Below are 20240 nucleotides of genomic sequence, written 5' to 3'. Positions count from 1 at the left end.
GCTGGTTGGGAGAGTGAGAGAAGGGAACAGATGCTAAAAGTGGAGAGAGAGGGAGCAGATGCTAGAAGGAAGTAGGGAGGAGAGAAAGGGGAGCAGACACTGGTTGGGAGGGGAGAAAGAGAGGGGAACAGACACTGGATGGAAGAGGATAGAGAAGGCAGCAGACTCTGGAAGGAAGTGGAGAGGAAAGAATGAGCACATACTGGATGGAAGGAGGGGATAAAGAAAGAGCACGTGCTGGATTGGGGGAAGAGGACAGATTTAATGAGATACCGGAAAGGGTGAGGGAAAGAGGACTGGAATGAAAGGGAAATTGAGGACTGGAAAGTAAATAGACAAGAGGTAGAAAACAAATTGAGAAGGAAGATCAGAAAAGAAAAGGGAGAGGAGAGGAAAGAGGGATACCAGTGCATTGGGGGAGGGGGAGGAGACAGATACAAGATCTGAAGGGAGGAAAGGAGGAGAGAGATACTAAAAAACACCTGGGGGAGTGAGTGAGAGATGAGAGGGAAGAAGACAGAGATGCCAGACTATAGAGGGAGTGGAGGGAAGAAGATGGGTACTAGACCAATGGGGGTGGGGGTGGGGGGTAAAGGAGAGAGAGACAGTTTCTGGTAAAGGCATAGAAATAAAGCAGATGCCATATGGAAGAGGCAGAGAGAAGGCAGATAGTGGATGAAAGGAAGCGAATGACAATAAGATGAGGAAAGCAGAAACCAGTCAACAAAGGTAGAAAAAAAATGTATATTTCTTTTCTTTTTTTTTTTTTTGCTAGAAATGTAATGTATAAAAATGTATAAAACTGCCCCACGAACCTGCCCCAAATCCTCCCCACTCTACCAGTCCCTGGAAAAATTTGCTTCTATAAAAGTGGTCCTTGATGTCAAAAAGGTTAGAAACCGCTGCTATAAATGGCAGAACTCAGTTTGGCGCTCTCTATCTTCACCTACTGGTGGATAGACACAACCCACTCGTCTCTTGATTCATCTGCTGTTGATGACAAGGAAGGTGCAATTTGAAAGAAAAGAGCAATTCTGTAACAAATGTATCGATGTTTATTTTGCAACTACTGGAACTTCTCCCATAGATATGCACTGGGCCATTTTTATTGGGATTTTATTTTTCTGGAAATCCCAGTCTAACCTGGTCCATTTTTTAATTTGATTTGACTTCATCAATCATTCCTCCTCTCACCTACCCCCTAAATGTGGTCCTGAAATCATCAAGCTTATTTTGCCCATGTAAGTACAGATACTTTTTCAACCCTTCATTTATATAATTTTTTTTCAACATTCTACTGAGTTGGCAAGAATAAAGTGTGATAAACTGGTGGTTGGCCTGCTGTTTTACTACCCAGCCCTTTGAACTTGAATCTTCGGCCCCATCCTCTTCATGGAGAGAACATCTTTAAACTCAGAGAATTTTCCAATCTACAAGAAAATAAAGAGACCAATGGACTTTCCCTCCAAAATTCAAATTGGTGACCAATGGACTTTCCTGCCTCATTCACTTCAAGCCCCAGCCAGTTGGGTTTGAGGATCCACTATATATAACAACAAATTGCAGACCTTACAAAATTCCTTGAAGAAAGCCACAGTATAATGGCTGAAACATTGGTTCTACCTACCCAGACACAGCAAGACCCAGAAAACTGCAACAACCATGGTACCAGTACGGAAGCCTAAGAGAACATAGATTTTAATAAACCAACCCAATGGTTCAGTGGCACAACGCATACCATGCAGGAGGCCTAGATTTGATGAACCTGACTTCCACTCCTCAGGCTCCCCAAGTCTGGGGACATCGCACAGACAATGTTCACAACTTCTAAGGCTATTGAGCCTCAGATATTGCTCAGTTGTGGCAGTGGTGTAGTAAGGGTGGAAGGCACCCAGGGCAGTGGCACCCCCACCCTCTTCTCTGCTCCCCCGCTCCTACCCCGCACATCACTTCCCTTCACCCTTATCTCTTTAACTTCACCAGCACAAGCAGCATCTCCAACCTGTTGCCCGTGCCAGCCTTGGCTCTCCCTCTGATGTCACTTCCTGATCCCATTATCAGAAGTGATTTCAGAGGGAGAGTCGAGGCTGGCATGAGCAGCAGGTTGGAACTACTGCTCGTGGGGGGGGGGCGGCAAAGAGAAGGAGACGTGCTGGCACTCCCACCAGAACAGCGCCCGGGGTGGTCCACCCCCCTTACTACACCACTGCCTAGTGGACAGGTGTGGGTTGCATGTTTATCTGTTTCCAGAAGGTGACAAATTCTATGGCCCCTGACCAAGGAGCAACCATTATAATCACTGGGATTAAAATGGGGAGGGAATGGTGGGTAATTGCTGAGGAAGGCTCTGCCCCATAACCAAATAAGAGCTCTGATTGAGCTGGAGGCCCAAAGGATCCAGAGAAAATTGCCAGGCCAAATGGGTTTGTTTTAATTTAATCTGATAGCCTAAAATATGCTTAGCGGCCTTACGGTTCTAGATGAGGAAGAACAAACAAATGAGGAAGAACAAACAAACGGTTCTAGATGAGGAAGAACAACTCTGTGTGGTAAATGCACAGAGTTTAAAAAACAAATTCTTATTCAGGAAAATTGCAGCAGTCAACTGGGGAAACTCCAAACTATTAATCATTAATCAGAAACAGAAAGTCAAACAGGAAGAAGAATAATATTTGACTCATGGTGACTTCCCTGACCTTTGCGTCTTGTGAAGCTGTCTTGAATGTGCTTAAAGGGAGTCATTCTATAAACCATTTCCCACATATAAAGAATGTTTTAGACATAAGAAATTTGTGAGAAATGGGACTTAGAAAACTGCATAGCCAACTACATGTGCCAACAAGTTAGTGCGTACTTACATGAGTACTGCACATAGAGAGGTTCCTTTTACTAAGGCGTGATAACCGATTTAGCATGCTTTAAATGCTAAGGTGCCCACAGAATATAATGGGTGCCTTAGTATTTAGCGTGTGCTAAATCGGTTGGCGCGCCTTAGTAAAAGGACTTCATAGACATTCCTGGGGCAAATAGACAGAGTTGGGGTGGCATTGCAATGAGTGCACGAAGATATTGTTACTTGGTGGTATTTAATAAAAACATAGAGCAGCCTATGTCATCTTTATTAAACAAGTATGCTCCTAAGAAATGTCAAACAAAACTGTCCCCAAAGAAATATACTTCTCCCTCTGAATCCGCAGTTTCAGTATCCGCATTGTGATTTTTTGGGGGGGGAAAGAAAAGAAAACTGCATCCCAGACCTCCCGGGACCTTACCTGGTGGTCTAGCGGGCTTTCGAGGCAGGAGCGATCTTCCCACACTCCTACCCCGTGTAGATCACTCATACAAAATGGCTGCCGTGAGTTCCCGTAGTCTCTCGAGACTACGACGGGAACTCCCTGCAGCCATTTTGTATGAGTGATCTGCACGGGGCAGGAGTGTAGGAAGATTGTGCCTGCCCCGAAAGCCTGATAGACCACAAGGTAAGGTCTGGGATACTGGGGGAAGGTGGGGGGGTCGGTCAGAACTGGACCAAATGTTATTCGCAAATTTTCAATATTCGTGGGCCAGCTCTGCCCCTAACCCCCGCGAATTCCATATCTTAAAATTATGCAGGGAGGCTCTCTTTCAATTTGTAACTGGAGCTCCATGTTCGGTTTGTCAAAAAGGAAGAGATCCAGCCCTTGACTGAACCTCATCTCTCTATTCTGGAACTCTCTGTGCAGTAACAGTGAGGCCCCAGTTCTATAAACCGTGCCTAAAACATAAGCGCTGAGGACCACGATGCATAGTGCATGTCAATCTTAAATCAGACGCCGTTTATAGAATCATGCATAGCGGCACATAAAGCGAACTTAAGCACCAGTAGGCATCCTAACCTTAGGTGCACCCTATTTATGCCAGGGTTTTCTTAGCCTAAATACCAGCACCTAAGTCTAATATAAGAACATAAGAATTGCTGCCGCTGGACCAGTGGTCCATCATACCTAGCAATCCGCTCACGCGGCGGCCCTTAGGTCAAAGACCAGTGTCCTATCCGAGTCTAGCCTTACCTACGTATGTTCTGGTCCAGCAGGAACTTATCTAACCTTTTCTTGAATCCCTGGAGGGTGTTTTCCCCTATAACAGCCTCTGGAAGAGCGTTCCAGATTTCTACCACTCTCTGGGTGAAGAAGAACTTCCTTACGTTTGTACGGAATCGTTCCCCTTTTAACTTTAGCGAATGCCCTCTCGTTCTCTCTTTCTCTACAAAGTCAATTCCCTTCAATATCTTGAATGTTTCGATCATATCCCCTCTCAGTCTCCTCTTTTCAAGGGAGAAGAGGCCCAGTTTCTCTAGCCTCTCATTGTATGGCAACTCCTCCAGTCCCTTTATTTTTGTCGCTCTTCTCTGGACCCTTTCGAGTAGTACTATGTCCTTTTTCATGTACGGCGACCAGTGTTGGACACAGTATTCCAGGTGGGGGCACCTACATGCCGAACACGCCCACGATCCGCCACCTAACCATGCCTACTTTCTGTTAGGTGTCTTGGGCTAGGCGCTTGCCTGAAAGTAGTAGTGCCTACCAAGTTAGGCGCCTACCATCCAATTCATTTTAAGCCAATTATGAAGTGCTAATTGCTTGTTATCAGCATTGATTGAGCTTTTTAAATAATTAACCGATGCTTCTCTGACACTCGCAGAATTCCTATGAGTGTTGGATCGGCGTTGGAGCATTTAGAACTCCAGGCCGTGGTAGAAACCTCTACCGATTCATAGTAAAAGAGGGTCTAACTTAGGCGCACTGATCTTGGTGCCTAACTTTAGACATCTTTTATAGAATCTGGGCCCGAATGATCATGTTGAATGCAGCTAAAAGATCCAAGATTCATTGGCAAAGAGTCCTGACTCAAGTCAGCTTACAACTATAGCCTACTGACGGCTGATCACAGAGCTGGTTCAGTACTCTTACGGTTATGGACTTCTGACAGCCTTAGGTCAGTGTCTCGGCAAATTTTCCAGCTGGTGGCACACTAAATCCAGTGCCCCGGCCGGAAGGCACCCGGAAGTGCGTGGAGCCCACCTGGCCGCAACCCGCTTCTGTGGAGGGATCCGGGAGTTGCGGGGAGAGGAGGAGAGATGCTGGCCACGAGGAGAGTCATCTGCGCCTGCTGACTTCCTACAGGACGTGCCTCTCGCTGCGAGAGGCACGTCCTGTAGGCAGTCAGTCGGCGTGTCGCAGCACTCTTGAAATCTCAGGAGGCACACAGTTTGCGATACACTGCCTTAGGTAGATAGCTTGTACAGTAAAACACTTTGTGGGACTGGATTATGCATGAATGCAACATGTCTCTCAATGATGCCAGGTTTGGACACAAGACTCGTCTGCACGTGGTACAATTCAGCAGGTCCTTGATACCTAATTTTGTTTATTTTTTGTCAACAGCCTTCCACCTGCCTCCAGAGTTCTCTTACAAAAGTCGCCCAAAAAGCGCTGGTTGCGCTTTACTTTGACTTAGATGAGGCGCTGGGCTCTAGTGGGGAGACGCAGAGTGACGCATCCGAGGCAGAGTTAAGCCGGAGGAGGAGGGTCTGTGAACGCAGTGGTGGTCGACTGTCTGGCTCATTTTTGAGGCTAGAACGAAATTCAAGAGTGCTGGGACGGAGGCCTAGACCCTTGAAGACACACGCCTGGATCTGATGACTCTGGGGGAGGGAGGGAACCCCCTCCCCCTTCCTGCATCCTACTTTTCTAATGCTCAGCTTTGCCTGGACCGGCCCCGCACGTTCTGCTCTCTAGGTTTTCTCCACCTCAGACACAACATCCTTCCCTCGGCTTCTATAATTGCCATAGTTCCTAAATGAAATGGGGGCATGCATGTGTGCAGGCCATGGGCATATCTCCCAGTTAGTCTATTGAATACTATACACCATGCTTGTTCAAGTTCAAGTTCATTTTTATTTGATGAATCGCCTATTTAAAACATTCTAAGCGATGAACAATATAAAAGCACAATGCAGGGAAACATACAGTTTTTTAGACAATTTTTAAGACAACATTTTAAGAAACAAATTATGTTAAAACAATTAAAAAACAACAACATTTTAAGAAACACATATTATTAGGGCAAAATTTAAAAAATCAAAGTTTATAGTGGATATTCTTAAAAGTTGAGGCTTGGTGACAAACATGATAGGGAGGGCTAAAGAAGGGAAAAAAGTTACAGTAGTCTAACTAGGAAAAAAAACATAAAAGGGATAAAAAACACAGGGAAGGGAAAAAAAGAAGAAAAAAAAATTAAGTAAAAAATGGTTTAGTCAATTAATCATTAAAAGCATCGTTGAATAGAAAAGTTTTTAAGAGTTTTTTAAAAGAGATAAGGTCTTTTTCTTTTTTAATAAAAAGTGGCAAAGCATTCCAGGTTTGAGGGGCTATAACAGAAAACATTTCATTTCTCCTAGTTCCTACAATTTTTAAAGATGGAATTGATAGTAAATCTTGAGAGGATGAACGAAGAGAACGAAATGAATGATATGGTATGATCATTCTGGATATAAACTGCGGTTCATTAAATAATAGTATTTTAAATACCAGGAAAGCTACTTTAAAAGTAATTCTATGATTAATAGGTAGCCAATGTGACTTGATTAAAAAAGGTGTAACGTGATCGTATTTTTGGCCTTTATAAATGAGTTTTACTGCTGTGTTTTGTATTATTTGAAGTCTCTTCTTTTCTTTTTGTGTTACATTGAATAATAGAGAATTGCAGTCGTCTAATCTAGAAATGATCAAAGAATGAATGAGTATATTAATACTCACTTGGTTCTCCCCCTAGGCGCTAATTTACACTTGCTATTGATATGACATAAAAGGGTGCATCTACACATGGACACGCTAATGCCAACCTTATGCTAGTAAGTTATAATGGAATCTTGGCACCAAAATGCCATTATAGAATCAGTGCTAAAGTGCATAGCATTGGGGCGCCTAGACTGAGGCACTCAATTTATAGCCTTGTTCTTCACATGTTTATTTTCCATAGTTCTTTGGGGCTATAAAAAATATTAGTGCAGATACTTTTCCAGTAGAATCAAATACATACATTTTCAGAATAGACATGTGCTGCCCAGTGGCGTAGCTGGGACTCATTGGGCTCTGGGCAGGAAGACAGAGATAGGCCCATCAGAGCACCCCCCCCCACAGTCAACTACTTACCTGCTCACTGGGTCCTCCATAGCTATAGCTTCAGAGACAGCGCTGAAAGCTGCCTCTCTTGCTGGTGGACCTTTCATCTACCATGTCCCACCCACAGAAAGTTGCATCAATGCAGCGGGACACAGCAGAGGATAGGTCCCACCGGCCAGAGGAGCAGCCTTTAGAGCTCTCTCTGATACTGTAGTTATGGAGGACCTAGTGGGCTGGTAAGTAGCTGAGCACGGGGGCGTGGAGGTGCCGGAACTCGGCACGTAGGGAGGAATCAGTTGTAGGTAGCCCCTACCACTGGGCAGCCCTAGGCATTTTGCTGGGCACTCTCACTGGTAGCTATGCCCCTGGTACTGCCTATTGCTCACATAGCTCCCAGTAGCCAACTGTTAGTACGTCCTCCATCTCCTAACCTAGCATGTTCATCCCTGTAGTTCCAGACCTCTTTCTTCCCCATGCTGTCTTCTTATCACAAGCTCCAATGCTCAGCTACACTACAGAGCCAATGGGAGAAGGAGAGTACCATGAGAGAACCATGAGCTGCTAAGTTAAGAAGGACAGAATGCAGAAAAGTTATAAAAACCGAGGCAGGAAACTGGAAGGGTGAAAGTCCAGGAAGCAGTAATATTCTTCCGGTGTTTAACCAGTAAACACTTTTTATTTTGTTCTTCTGGTAGTTTGACCTTTAATTGGTTAATGCTTAAGAACTAAATATGTGATTGTGAATGATGAGGTTGCTGGGAACCAGGCTGGGGGAATGTTGCAAGCCTTGTTTTTAACACAGATACGAAAGAATAGCTGCTGAGTGGAGAAACTCGCTTTGAAGTTATGAAAAAAATGTGGGCACTTTTGCTTACCAGTTTTTTCCCCTCATAGATGGTTGAAGCTCCCAGGGAACATGTATAATGCAATACATACTACATTGTGTAAAGATGTTTATTATAGCATACAAGCCATACGGGATTAGCATGTGTTGCTTAGTACATACAAGTGTGACTTATGATATTATGGCACATATGAATAGCTTTATTATATTCACTTTTGTCTAGGTTACTTGTTACTAGTGGGGTTTTTTTTCTTATATTATTGACTATTGACCCTGTACAGTACTCCCCTGAAATTCGCGGGGGTTCCGTTCCAAGACACCCCCCCCCCCCCCGCAAATTTTGAAAAACCACAAATGCGGTTTTTAGACAGGGGAGACAGGAGAGGGTAGCTGAAGCGCCGGTGGGTGAAAGAAATCTGTTCCAACCACCTCTTCCTGTAGTAAAGTTGGGCTACACCAATCAGGAGCTGCTTTGACACACAGCTCCTGATTGGTGTAGCCCAGTGGTCTCAAACTCAAACCCTTTGCGGGGCCACATTTTGGATTTGTAGGTACTTGGAGAAAAAAGAGTTAATGTCTTATTAAAGAAATGACAATTTTGCATGAGGTAAAACTCTTTATAGTTTATAAAACTTTCCTTTAACAGTTAAAAGGAAAGATATATAAACTATAAAGAGTTTTACCTCATGCAAAATTGTCATTTCTTTAATAAGACATTAACTCTTTTTTCTGCGGCCCTCCAAGTACTCTATTTTTTTCTGCAGCACTCACATTTAAAGTTCAATATCTTTTCTTTCCCAAAACTGGCACATTTCAATCACTATATTGAAAATAAAATCATTTTTCCTACCTTTGTTGTCTGGTGACTTTATTTTTCTGTGCTTTCAACTATGTTTCCAGGGCCTTCTTGTTCTTTGACTGTTTTTCTCTCCGTCTTCACTTTCTGCCTTGCATCCATCTTTGGCATTAACTTAATGTTCAATTTTTCTGCTTTCTTTTCAAAATCTACGTTTCACTGTCTTTCCTTCCCTTCCTATCTCTCTCTTCTTCCGTCCTATTTCCATGGTCTGGCATCTCTTTCCTTCCTTTCTCTCCCTCCCTCCTTCCTTCCTTTCCCCCATGCCCTGGCATCTCTCCCTCCCCCTCCATGGTCTGATATCTCCTTTCCTTCCCTCTCTCCCATGAACTTGGGTTCTTCTCTTGTTCCTCTCCTCTCACTTCTCCTTCCTTCCCTCTCTTTCCCCAATTGGGTGCAGCAGCAACAGAAGCAGCATTTTCCTTCCTCCTTTCCTGTGCAGGAGAGGCATTTCTCTTCCCCTTTCCCTCCCTCTCCCTTTCCCTGTGCAGCAGCAGCAGCATTTCCCTAGGGTTCCCCTTTCCTATGTAGCAGAAGCATTTCTCTTTCCCCTTCCTTTCCGTTCTCTTCCTTGTGGAGCAGCAGCGTGTCTGGCCGGCTCGTTCTGTTCAAAGCCGCAGGTGGCGGCTCCTTGCGAGATCCGCGCCTGCGTCTGAAGCCTCTCTGTTGTTGTGATGTCAGAGAGGCTTCCGATGCAGGAGTGGATAGCTCGAGGAGCCACCAACCCGCGGCTTTGAACGGAACGAGCCGACCAGACACGCTGCTGTTCCAAAAGGAAGCGAAAGGGGAAGAGAAATGCTGTTGATCGCGTCCAAACCACGGGCCGCAAATAAAACCTGGAGAGCCACATGCGGCCCGCGGGCCGTGCCCAGCAGTTCACTCACATAGCGGCCCCCAGGTCAAAGACCAGTGCTCTAAAATGAGTCCAGCCTTACTTCTGTACGTTCCAGTTTAGCAGGAACTTGTCCAGCTTAGTCTTGAAACCCTGAAGGGTGTTTTCCCCTACAACAGACTCCGGAAGAGCGTTCCAGCTCTCCACCACTCTCTGGGTCCGTGATTTGCAAACTCCAAATTTGCGGGGGAACACTGTATATCTATTCTACATTACATTTCAGTATATGGTCAATTGTATTTTTGTTACTTCTGTAAGTTATGAAACGAAATAAAGACTATTGAACTTAAAAAAAAAATCCCAGAAAAAGATACTCAACCCACTGTCCATGTCAAGAAAACATTAATTTTTAAGATGCTCAAGGTAGCTTGAACTGTTTATAACCACCTAAAATCATAAACATACCATGTACAAAGCACTCGCAAATCAACGTCATGCATATTCATTGTGGATATCCTGAAAACCAGCCTAGCCGGGTGGACCTCCAGGACTGGGTTGAGAACAACTCTCTCAGCGACTCAAAAGGGAGACAAAATTTTAATCTCCCCCTACCAATGAGTTTGGAAACAGGTTTGAAACCGGTTCTCAATACACACAAAAACATTGTCACCACCACAATCCTCCTCCCACATCACAATTACAGAGAACAGAATCAACCACTCCACCTTGGTTTGCCAAAAAAAAAAGCCTTTAGCACAAACACTGTCCACAAAACACATGCAAAAAGAAAGACTGGTTTGTTCTGATGAAAACTTGTTTGAGATATAACTCAGGCTGCCAGGTGAGATTAACAGGGGTTAAAATTCTGTACATCTTCCCAGAGCAGGGCTGGCTGAGAGGAAGACTTCATATACAGTAGAAAGTTCCTTTCCTACACAGTCAACTGCCTCAGAGAAAGTTTTGCTTAGGGCTGCCTCGGGCAGGCCTGGCCCCTTCCCGCAGGTTCTACTCACGCAGGTGTGCTGGCAGGCGGCTCCGCTCCTCCTCCATCCGGTTGACCCCGGGTGCTGGAACATGAAGAGGGGAGGTGGAAGACAAGTAATTTGGCACCGGGCTCTCAGGGGGTGTGTACGAAATCCGCTCCTGCTGTTAGGAGACAGAGAAAGAAAGAAAAGGAGGTGTGAGCAGAGGAAACAGTCAGGCCTGGCTTCTCTAAAAAGTTGAAGAAAGTAAGGCGCCAGCAGGCGTCTAGATTGTGCCTGCCAGGGCCTAACCTAAGTGTTTTAATTGGTTTTTAAGTGGCGTGTAATTGGTTGTGCCATTAAAAATCAATTAAAAAGTCATTTTTAAATCATTAGGCATTGCAGGGCGCCCTCCTGGACTGGCACCTGTGCCCACGACACCTAGCAGCGCCTAGTGACGTTGAAGGGGACATGTTTAGGGGCGGCACCAGATTTCGGGAGTACATTTCTGGCGCCTAAGGTTCTTCCTGGGCACCGGTCTCCTCAATTCTGGAAGCGGCATTTACCCACGATTGGCACATTGCAGGTGCCAGTTTTCTAGGCGCCACTTACAGAATTAGCCCCTCAGGGTCTGGTTTTTCGGCATATTAGGGCCCTTAAGTTGTAACAGTTAAGTAGTCCCCGCCTAGTTTTGTTTTAGGTTTAGTAGTTTTCCATGCTTTTGAAAGAGTATGCACAAAACGCTAGATTATATACAAACATTTTTATTATTATTAAAGCCAAACATAATAATAATGAGGCCCTTTGTAATGTGAGGCCCTAAACTGTAGCTTGTCTAGCTTAGGAGATGTAAAGTCAGCCCTTGAGAGTTGAGACAGCACTTGAGACTTTATAATTCCCCTGCTTTCACTTCCAGGGAGAACTGTATTTTCATTGGTTTAGCGGAGAAGCCTTTGCCTTTCCTTTGGTTTGGTTTATTTTTACTTAACATTTTTATCATTTGTTTTAAACCCAACACGGTTGAAAAATGTTTCCGACTGCAAGGTGGCCTATTTTTAGCTCAGGTGAACAAACAGGCTTAGATTTAGGTGTAGGCCACTTAAGCAACTTCCTATGGTGTCAGATTTTTAAAGTGTCAAGTACTCGGGGCTCCTGCTTACTAGTTTAGAGCCATGCGCTGGTGCCACTTCAGAAGCCATGGAGCTCTGGTCCAAACCTTGGGGGCAGGGTGAGGGGTGGATGGGTGAAACTTCACTCTCAGAGTTACAAGGAAAGATTCCTGTCCTTACCTTCCAGGTGCTCTCAAAGTTCTGAGAGCAAATATTTATTTATTTATTTATTTATTTAGATTTTTATCCCGTCCTCCCAATAGCTCAGAACGGTTTACAAATGAACATACACAGTGCGGAGTAACTAGACATATAAGTAGTACAACAGGTTTAGTGGTTGGATTTATAGTTTTTAGAGAGAATTGAATACAGGGAGATTAAGCACAGAGAGAGAGGGGGGAAATACCGTAGTTTAATTTACGGTAAGTTATAAGCATATAGATGCAAATTTTTCGTGGATAGAGTAAGAGAGGGTCATACTGGAATTTCGGGAAGGAGATAGGAGAGTGGAGGGAGGGGCTTAAGGGGGGGAGAGACAGAGGAGATCTTTAATTGAAGAGGAGGGTCTTTACCGATTTACGGAATGCTAATAATGAGTTCTGTTGTCTAAGTAGTAGTAGTAAGTGATGTTTTCATATTGGACTAATAATGCATGTGCTTTATATACCTGTCACCTAGTCAGTAAGCTAAGCCAATGGTTCCCAACCCTGTCCTGGAGGACCACCAGGCCAGTCGGGTTTTTGGGATAGTCCTAATGAATATGCATGAGAGAGATTTGCATTTAATGGAAGTGACAGCCATGCAAATATGCCCCATGTATATTTATTAGGGCTATTCCCAAACACCTGGCCGGCCTGGTGGTCCTCCAGGACAGGATTGGGAACCACTGAGCTAAGCAATGATGTTGCTCAAATACAGAAATACCTTATGTGTTACATCACAGTGCGAGTTAGTGATTCTGTTTGTTTTCAAAGTTGTAAAGAGTTGAAAACGAAACAGATGAAGGGGAGAGAGGGACAGGTAATATGTTTTTAGAAGGGTGAGAGACCATGCGACAATACGACTTATCTTCAAACTACAAAAATTTGACTCCATATATAGCCTTATTACAATAGCCTTCACTGGCTACCTATCTTTGCACGTATTAACTTCAAAATATCATGCATTATGTACCACATCTTATATGCGAGCTCTGCGGAACCTCTCATAAACCTTTTCAGCAGTTCCTGGTCCGTCTCAGCCAAAAACATCAAGAAACTCCTTCTGATTCTTCCATCACCAAGAGGAATTAAATACAAGCACATATTTAACACTTTCATCACCTACATCCAGGGCAGGATTAACCAATAGGCCACGTAGGCACATGCCTAGGGCCCGAAATGGTCAGGGCATCAACATTGTTTTTTTCCAAACGGTGATGGGCCCCTCCTGCATCGATCGGCAACGCGGGCCCCCCAATCGGCAACGCGGGTCCCCCAATCGGCAACGCGGGCCCCCCCCAATTGGCAACGCGGCCCCCCCCCCCCAATCGACAGAAAGTAAGACAAGTAAGCAACGCGGGTAAAAAAGACAATGGGAACTGTAATTGTGCAAGCGGTGCTGCTTGCCCAAAGCTTCCCTCGGACGCAGCTTCCTGTTTCCGTCTGGGCACATGGTGGGGTGGGGCGGGGCAGGGGGCCCAGTGTACTTGTGTGCCTAGGGGCCCTCGACGAATTAATCCTGCCCTGCCTACATCGACGCAAAGAATCGGAACATAAGAACTGCCGCTGCTGGGTCAGACCAGTGGTCCATCATGCCCAGCAGTCCACTCGCGGCGGCCCCCAGATCGAAGACCTGTGCCCTAACCGAGAGCAGCCCTACCTGTGTTTGTTCTGGTTCAGCAAGAACTTGTCCAACCTTGTCTTGAATCCCTGGAGCGTGTTTTCCCTTATAACAGACTCCGGAAGAGCATTCCAGTTCTCCACCACTCTTTGGGTGAAGAAGAACTTCCTTACGTCCGTACGGAATCTATCCCCTTTTAACTTCAGAGAGTGCCCTCTCGTTCTCCCTACCTTGGAGAGGGTGAACAACCTATCTTTATCCACTAAGTCTATTCCCTTCATTATCTTGAATGTTTCGATCATGTCTCCTCTCATTCTCCTCTTTTCAAGGGAGAACAGGCCCAGCTTCTCTAATCTCTCACCGTACGGCAACTCCCCCAACCCCTTAACCATTTTAGTCGCTCTTCTCTGGACCCTTTTGAGTAGTACCATGTCCTTCTTCATGTATGGCGACCAGTGCTGGACGCAGTATTCCAGGTGAGGGCGTACCATAGCCCGGTACAGCGGCATGATTACCCTCTCTGATCTGTTCGTGATCCCCTTCTTAATCATTCCTAGCATTCTGTTCGCCTTCCAGCAACAAGCAGGACACCACTACCTTAGGTTTCGGAAAAAATTAAAAGCTCTCTTCTTCGGGACAATATACAGTACTCCATTGACAATGGAGAGAAAACTCATTATCTCAATGAATGTCATAACGGCACTCAGTGTAACTGTACCACAAATGTCATCATCTTCATATCTTCTCATCCTCTCACTCTTAATAATAGTCCACTCATCTTGCGTTTGTCAATACATTTTACAAAGGCGCGCTAAGCGTTTCAGCGTGGATTTAGCGCACGCTAAATCAACGTGTGCGCTAACTGCTAACGCGTCCATAGGATAACATGCATGCGTTAGCATTTGGCGCGTGTTTAGCATGCGCTAAAAAGCTGAGCGCACATTTGTAAAAGAGGGAGGTTTGTTTTCCTATTGATTTGTACGTCGCCTTGAACCTACCCCCTCTTTTACTAAGGCGCGCTAGCCGATTTAGCATATGCTAATAAACGCTGACATATCCATAGAATATAATGGATGCATTAGCATTTAGCGCGCGCTAATATTTAGTGCGCCTTAGTAAAAGGACCCCCTAGTCAGGCATAATTCCACTAGATCCTCCCCAAAACTGAAACTATCGTTCCCCTCTACAAAAGGTATATCCCGCGTAGGAAAACTAGGAACATCCCTCCCCTTTAGAACCACAGAACTCTGGAACAACCTCACATCCCCGCTCAGAGTTTCAAGCTCCCTCCAATCCTTCCGCAAACACCTGAAAACTTGGCTCTTTTCCAAAATCTAACACCTCCCGCTCTTTGGTTCTTTATCTTCCTAGCTCCTTTCCTATAACCCTTCATTGAAGCTCCTTTTCATCCTAACCCTGTAAACCGTGCCGAGCTCTACACTTGTGGAGATGGTGTGGTATACAAACCTAAGGTTTAGTTTAGTTTAGTATAAAGCGATTCATAAATATTAGATCAGATTAGTCTTTCCTACTTTCCTTTTCATTTCTGTATATTGTATGTCTCATATTGCTCATTATCGATAGGGTTTCTGATTAAAAACACCCTGATGAAGAATTTGGGATTTGTGTTTATAACTAACCCCTCCATCATCCAACTGCTGACATCAGAGCCTTTTGATATCACTGGAGCAAGGCCTGTCTTTTATCCCACTGCTACAAACATCTGCCCCTCTGCAGTCTTTGTTGGTGCGGTGCAGAAACGGCTATGCTCGTTGGCCTATGTCAACTCTTACAAGGCTCAATATTGCTGGGGCCAGTCCAATCGTTTGGCAAGACTAGGCAGTGGCCTAGGGCAGCAACTTCACGGGAACAACAAAAAGCAGCTGCAGTCAAAGCAAAGAAAGACACTAATAGCCATTTGAGTCAGCTCCAATTTTTTTTGTGTGCTAAGTACAGTAATATAGCAGTGTCTCTCAAACTGCGTGCCGTGGCACCGTGGTGTGCCCCAAAGGAATTCTGGGTAGTGCCTTGAGAGATTCCAGAATTTTACTTTATTTTTTTTAAAATTCCCTTCATAAGTATACCCTAGAATAGATGGCATGTATGTCGCATACGCACAAGTCTGTCAATGTTATGAGCGTAAGGATACAACTGCTTAGACAAGCATCATTCTTTGATGTGATTGGTCCTTGAAAACTAATGGCAAGTAATTGCAGTTTTATTTTTAATGCACTTTTCCTAACTTGAGCAACAAAGCAATGCTTTGTTACCATTTGGATCTTCTTATCTTTGCGAACTTGGATTTTCAGCTCTGACGGAAATTAAATTAAAAAATAAATAAAAAAAGAGAAGAACTGCAGATGGTGGATAACGAAATGCATGTTTGCTTGTTGACTATCGAGCTACGTTTTGAATTAATTTGCACTCAAAAACAAGCACATCGATCACTTGGATTAGCAATTCTATTCTATCTATTTTAGTTTTACTGTTGTTACAATTGCCCATACGTAGCGTAAAGAACTCTCAAATTTAATTTTTTGTTGGTTTTGCAGTTTTATAATTTCAATTATAATGCGTTGCAAAAAAACATTTGCTCCGTTTAAGTGTGCCGGAGCTAAAAAAGTTTGAAAGACATTGCTATATAGAATCAACACCAAGGGGGTTAATATTCAGCCAGCCATGGTCACCGGTTTTTTAAACACTGACTGCTGCCACCAATATTATGCATGAATATTCAATGCTGAGCCATGTGTGGGTAAAAAGTGTGGACAGTTAGCACTGTAACCCAGGAGCTCCCTTTTACTGCCTGATACAATCACTGGAGCAGTTAGGGATTGGTTTGCCAATGGAACAATCAAGCCTACTAGGCTGAAAAACTTGTTTAAAATCTGACAACTCTGGAAAGAAAACCAGTCACGCATCAGATGATGTAGTTAGACTACGTAAATAACATGTTCATTCAGAAACTTAAACTAAACTAAACTAAATCTTGGGTTTATATACCGTATCATCTCCGCAGATGGAGCTCGACACGGTTTACATGGTTAGGGAAGGAACGGAACTCCAGTTGTCCTACTTGGAGTTGGGAATGAACTACATAAGAACATAAGAAACGCCTTCACCGGATCAGACCGAGGTCCATCTAGTCCGGTGATCCGCACACGCGGAGGCCCATTTAGGTGCTCCTTTTTGGAGACCCGGATTTCCCGTATCCCTCAATATGATCTGCAAGAAGGTGTGCGTCCATCTTTAGTTTGAAACCCAGCACAGTATCCTCTGCCACCACCTCCTCCGGGAGAGCATTCCAAGCGCCCACCACTCTCTGTGTGAAACAGAACTTCCTGACATCTGTCCTGAACCTGCTGCCATTCAGTTTTAGGCTATGACCTCTTGTCCGCGTCACATCTGAAAATGTCAGTAATGCTGCTTCCTGGTCAAAACCCTTTAATATTTTAAAAGTCTCTATTAGATCCCCACGCAGTCTTCTCTTTTCGAGGGTGAACGGTCCCAGTTTTCCGAGGCGTTCCATGTAGCTTAAATTCTCCATGCCTTTGACTAATTTCGTGGCTCGCCTCTGTACCCTTTCCAACAGAATTTTATCCTTCTCAATGTAGATACATTTTTATAGATTGTAGATAGGCTTTGCTTTTCACCTTGTTCTGGATTTACCACTTTATTCAGAGAGAGATTTTTTAGAAAATCAAAAGAACCTCCAACTGGTTGAACCTGTAGCTTTTTTATTTAACCTAAACTATAACTACAGCTATAGGATGGCTTCTAAAGTGCTGTGACCAGTAGAAATGCCAGCAGAATGAACAGAGCAAGAACACTAGCTACTTAGAGTACATGTGCAATACATCAGTGAAATCAGTAATGGTCGGAAGATTGTGTTTTCTTTGAAATTCCCTGAGGATTTATTACTCTTTACCATGCTTTAATTTATAAAATAATAGAGGCAATCTGCAGCTTGAAGGAAATCAATAATCACTTTGTTCAATGTATTTTATGAAAGGAGACCCATCCAAGATGAAAACGAAGTTATGAAGAAGTAAACCCAACCTGTTCGGTATTTTCACATCAACACATCACAAGCATATATGAAAAAGACACAAGAGGCCCTGATTCTATAAACAGCACCTAAAAAAACTGGCGCTGAAGAACATGGCGCAAAGTGCGTGTCAATCGTGAGCTAGAATCATGCCTAGTGGTGCTTAAATTGGACTTAGGCGCTGGTAGGCGTCAAAAACTTAGATGCACACAATCCACCATTAGTTCACCCACTTTCAGGTAGGCACCTTGGGCTAAGGACCTACCTGAAATTCGTAGGCACTTACCAAGTTAGGTGTCTGCCACCCAACTTAATTTTTGCCAATTATGAGCTCATTATTACTCATTATCGGCGCAAATTAAGCTTTTTAAATAATTAAGTTACCCATAACACACAGAATCTATTAATCTAATATAATAAAATGGTAGGCCGCGCATGCGCACTTCCTAAGTGTGTGCCGCTTTTCCGTGAGCTGTAGCGACACATAGGAAGTGCGCATGCGCGGCTTACGATTCTTTGAAAGACGCGGCGGTGGCTACTCTCATGATCCCCGCCTGCGTCGGACTTCCGACGCAGGTGGGGATCATGAGAGGAGCCACCGCCGCGTCTTTCAACTAAAAAAAAACAAAAAACAAGGCGGATGTCGGCCCGAAGGCTGGAGTTCACCGCTGAGTCCGGTGAGGAGTGCTTCCCTCAACAGGAACCGTCGGGTCTAATTCAAATACTCCCGGCAGGTCGGGAGGGGGCGGAGCAGACTCGCACGCCTGGCAGGGACCGGACAGGAACTAGACTCCCTGCAGGAGCCAGCCTGATGGCTGGAGATCACCGGACTGGACAGGGGGAGCAGGTAAGGGGGTGCTGCAGTACAGGAGGAGCAGGGAAGAGGTGATTCTGGACAGGGGGGAGGTAACAGGAAGGGAGGCCTACTGCTGGATAGGGGAAGCATGGAAGAGGTGCTGCTAGACGGGGGGGGGGGAGGTAAAAGGAAGGGAGAAGGGCTCCTGCAAAGGAGAAGAGCTACTGCTGGATATGGGGAGCTGGAAATGGGGTGATGCTGAACAGGGGGAGATAAAAGGAGAAGGGCTACTGCTATATAGGGGGAGCAGGGAATGGGTGGGGGTGCTGCTGGACAGGGAGGAGGTAAAAGTAAGGGAGAAGGGCTGCTAGCACCCGTTAATGTAACGGGCTAAACAACTAGTAACATATAAAACCCTACTCCTAATGTTCAAAACACACAACTCTAACCTTCCAGAACTCTTGAATAGTGTTCTAATCCCTTATACCCCATCAAGATCACATTCTCAACACCTCTTAACCATCCCATCAATCAAATTCCTTAGCATAACCAGAACAGCAACTTTCTCTGTTACAGCCCCTACATTGTGGAACGCAATGCCTACTGAACTACGGGAAGAAATAGTACTAGAACGTTTCAAAGGCAAATTAAAAACATAACATGTTTAACCTCTAAACTCTGTCTTTGATCTCCGCTTACAAACAGGATCCCTCCCTTCCATTCAATCCCTAAATAACGGTCAAATTTAATTTTTTGTTGGTTTTGCAATTTTATAATTTAAATTTTAATGTGCCGCGAAAAACACTTCCTCCATTTAGTGTGCCAATGCTAAAAAGGTTTGAGAGACACTAACCCCCTCTTTTACAAAGCCGCAGAGCAACAGCCCCGAAGTCCTTTAAATCTCTATGGGCTTCGGGGACGTTACCGCGCGGCTTTGTAGAAGAAGGGGTAAGTTACAGGAACAGGATGGAGGCAATTTTATAACTGTTCTCTATCTCTGTGGATAACACTATCCTCCCTGCCTCATCGGCTCGCAACCTTGGGGTGATCTTTGACTCCTCTCTCTCTCCTTCTCTGCTCAGATCCAACAGACCGTCAAATCCTGTCACTTCCTCCTCTATAACATTATCAAAATCCATCCTCTTCTATCTGAACACACAACCAAAACCCTTGTCCATGCTCTCATCACCTTGCGCTTAGACTACTACAAGGTACTTCTCTCAGGCCTCCCACACACCCATCATTTGCCTCTTCAATCCATTCAAAATGCTGCTGTACAACTCATATTCCATGAGAACCGCTATTCTCACATTACCCCTCTCCTCAAGTCGCTTCATTGGCACCACGTCTATTTTCGAATACAATTTAAACTCCTCTTGCTGACTTACAAGTACATTCACTCTTAAGCCCCCCCTCCCCGATATCTCTCCTCACTCATCTCCCCCTATGCTCACCCCCTCCCCCCATGATCTCTGCTCATCAGGCAAGCCTCTCTTATTACATTACATTAGAGATTTCTATTTCACCATTATCTTGCGGTTCAAGGCGGATTACAAATGGATAGTTCGGAGATTAGAAGTATTTAGGGAGTAGTTTGTACATTTCTTTGAGTTGCAAAGGATTACAGCTTCACCAGATTTTTAAAAGGATCTATTCAATTGGATAACTACAACTCTCACAGAAGAAACATTTCACAAGGAAATGGGACGTATACTGATCACACCCATCCCTAAAAATCAAAAAAACTCACTAGCCCTGAAAACCAACTACACCCGTTGCAAGCATCCCCGTATTTACCAAGCTTCTTGA

General features: G+C 44.5%; 1 protein-coding gene across 3 annotated transcripts in view; it reads right to left on the bottom strand.

Moving 5' to 3' along the window:
* The window catches only part of ETV6 (ETS variant transcription factor 6), a 202804-nt gene that overhangs the window by 124974 nt on the left and 57590 nt on the right, over positions 1–20240 (bottom strand). Inside the window, exon 2 of one of the 3 annotated variants that reach the window (XM_033953336.1) lies at positions 10709–10841. The exons of 1 other annotated variant lie outside the window; for it this stretch is intronic. In XM_033953336.1, coding sequence (XP_033809227.1) covers positions 10709–10841 — 133 coding nt within the window. The remainder of the gene's footprint in view (positions 1–10708; positions 10842–20240) is intronic. One more of the 3 variants, XM_033953337.1, reaches the window with a different exon arrangement.

This window comes from Geotrypetes seraphini, chromosome 7, assembly GCF_902459505.1.
Source record: "Geotrypetes seraphini chromosome 7, aGeoSer1.1, whole genome shotgun sequence".
Classification (NCBI taxonomy): domain Eukaryota; kingdom Metazoa; phylum Chordata; class Amphibia; order Gymnophiona; family Dermophiidae; genus Geotrypetes; species Geotrypetes seraphini.
Note: the sequence above shows the minus strand (reverse complement) of the source record. Positions and strands in the feature narration are given on the sequence as shown.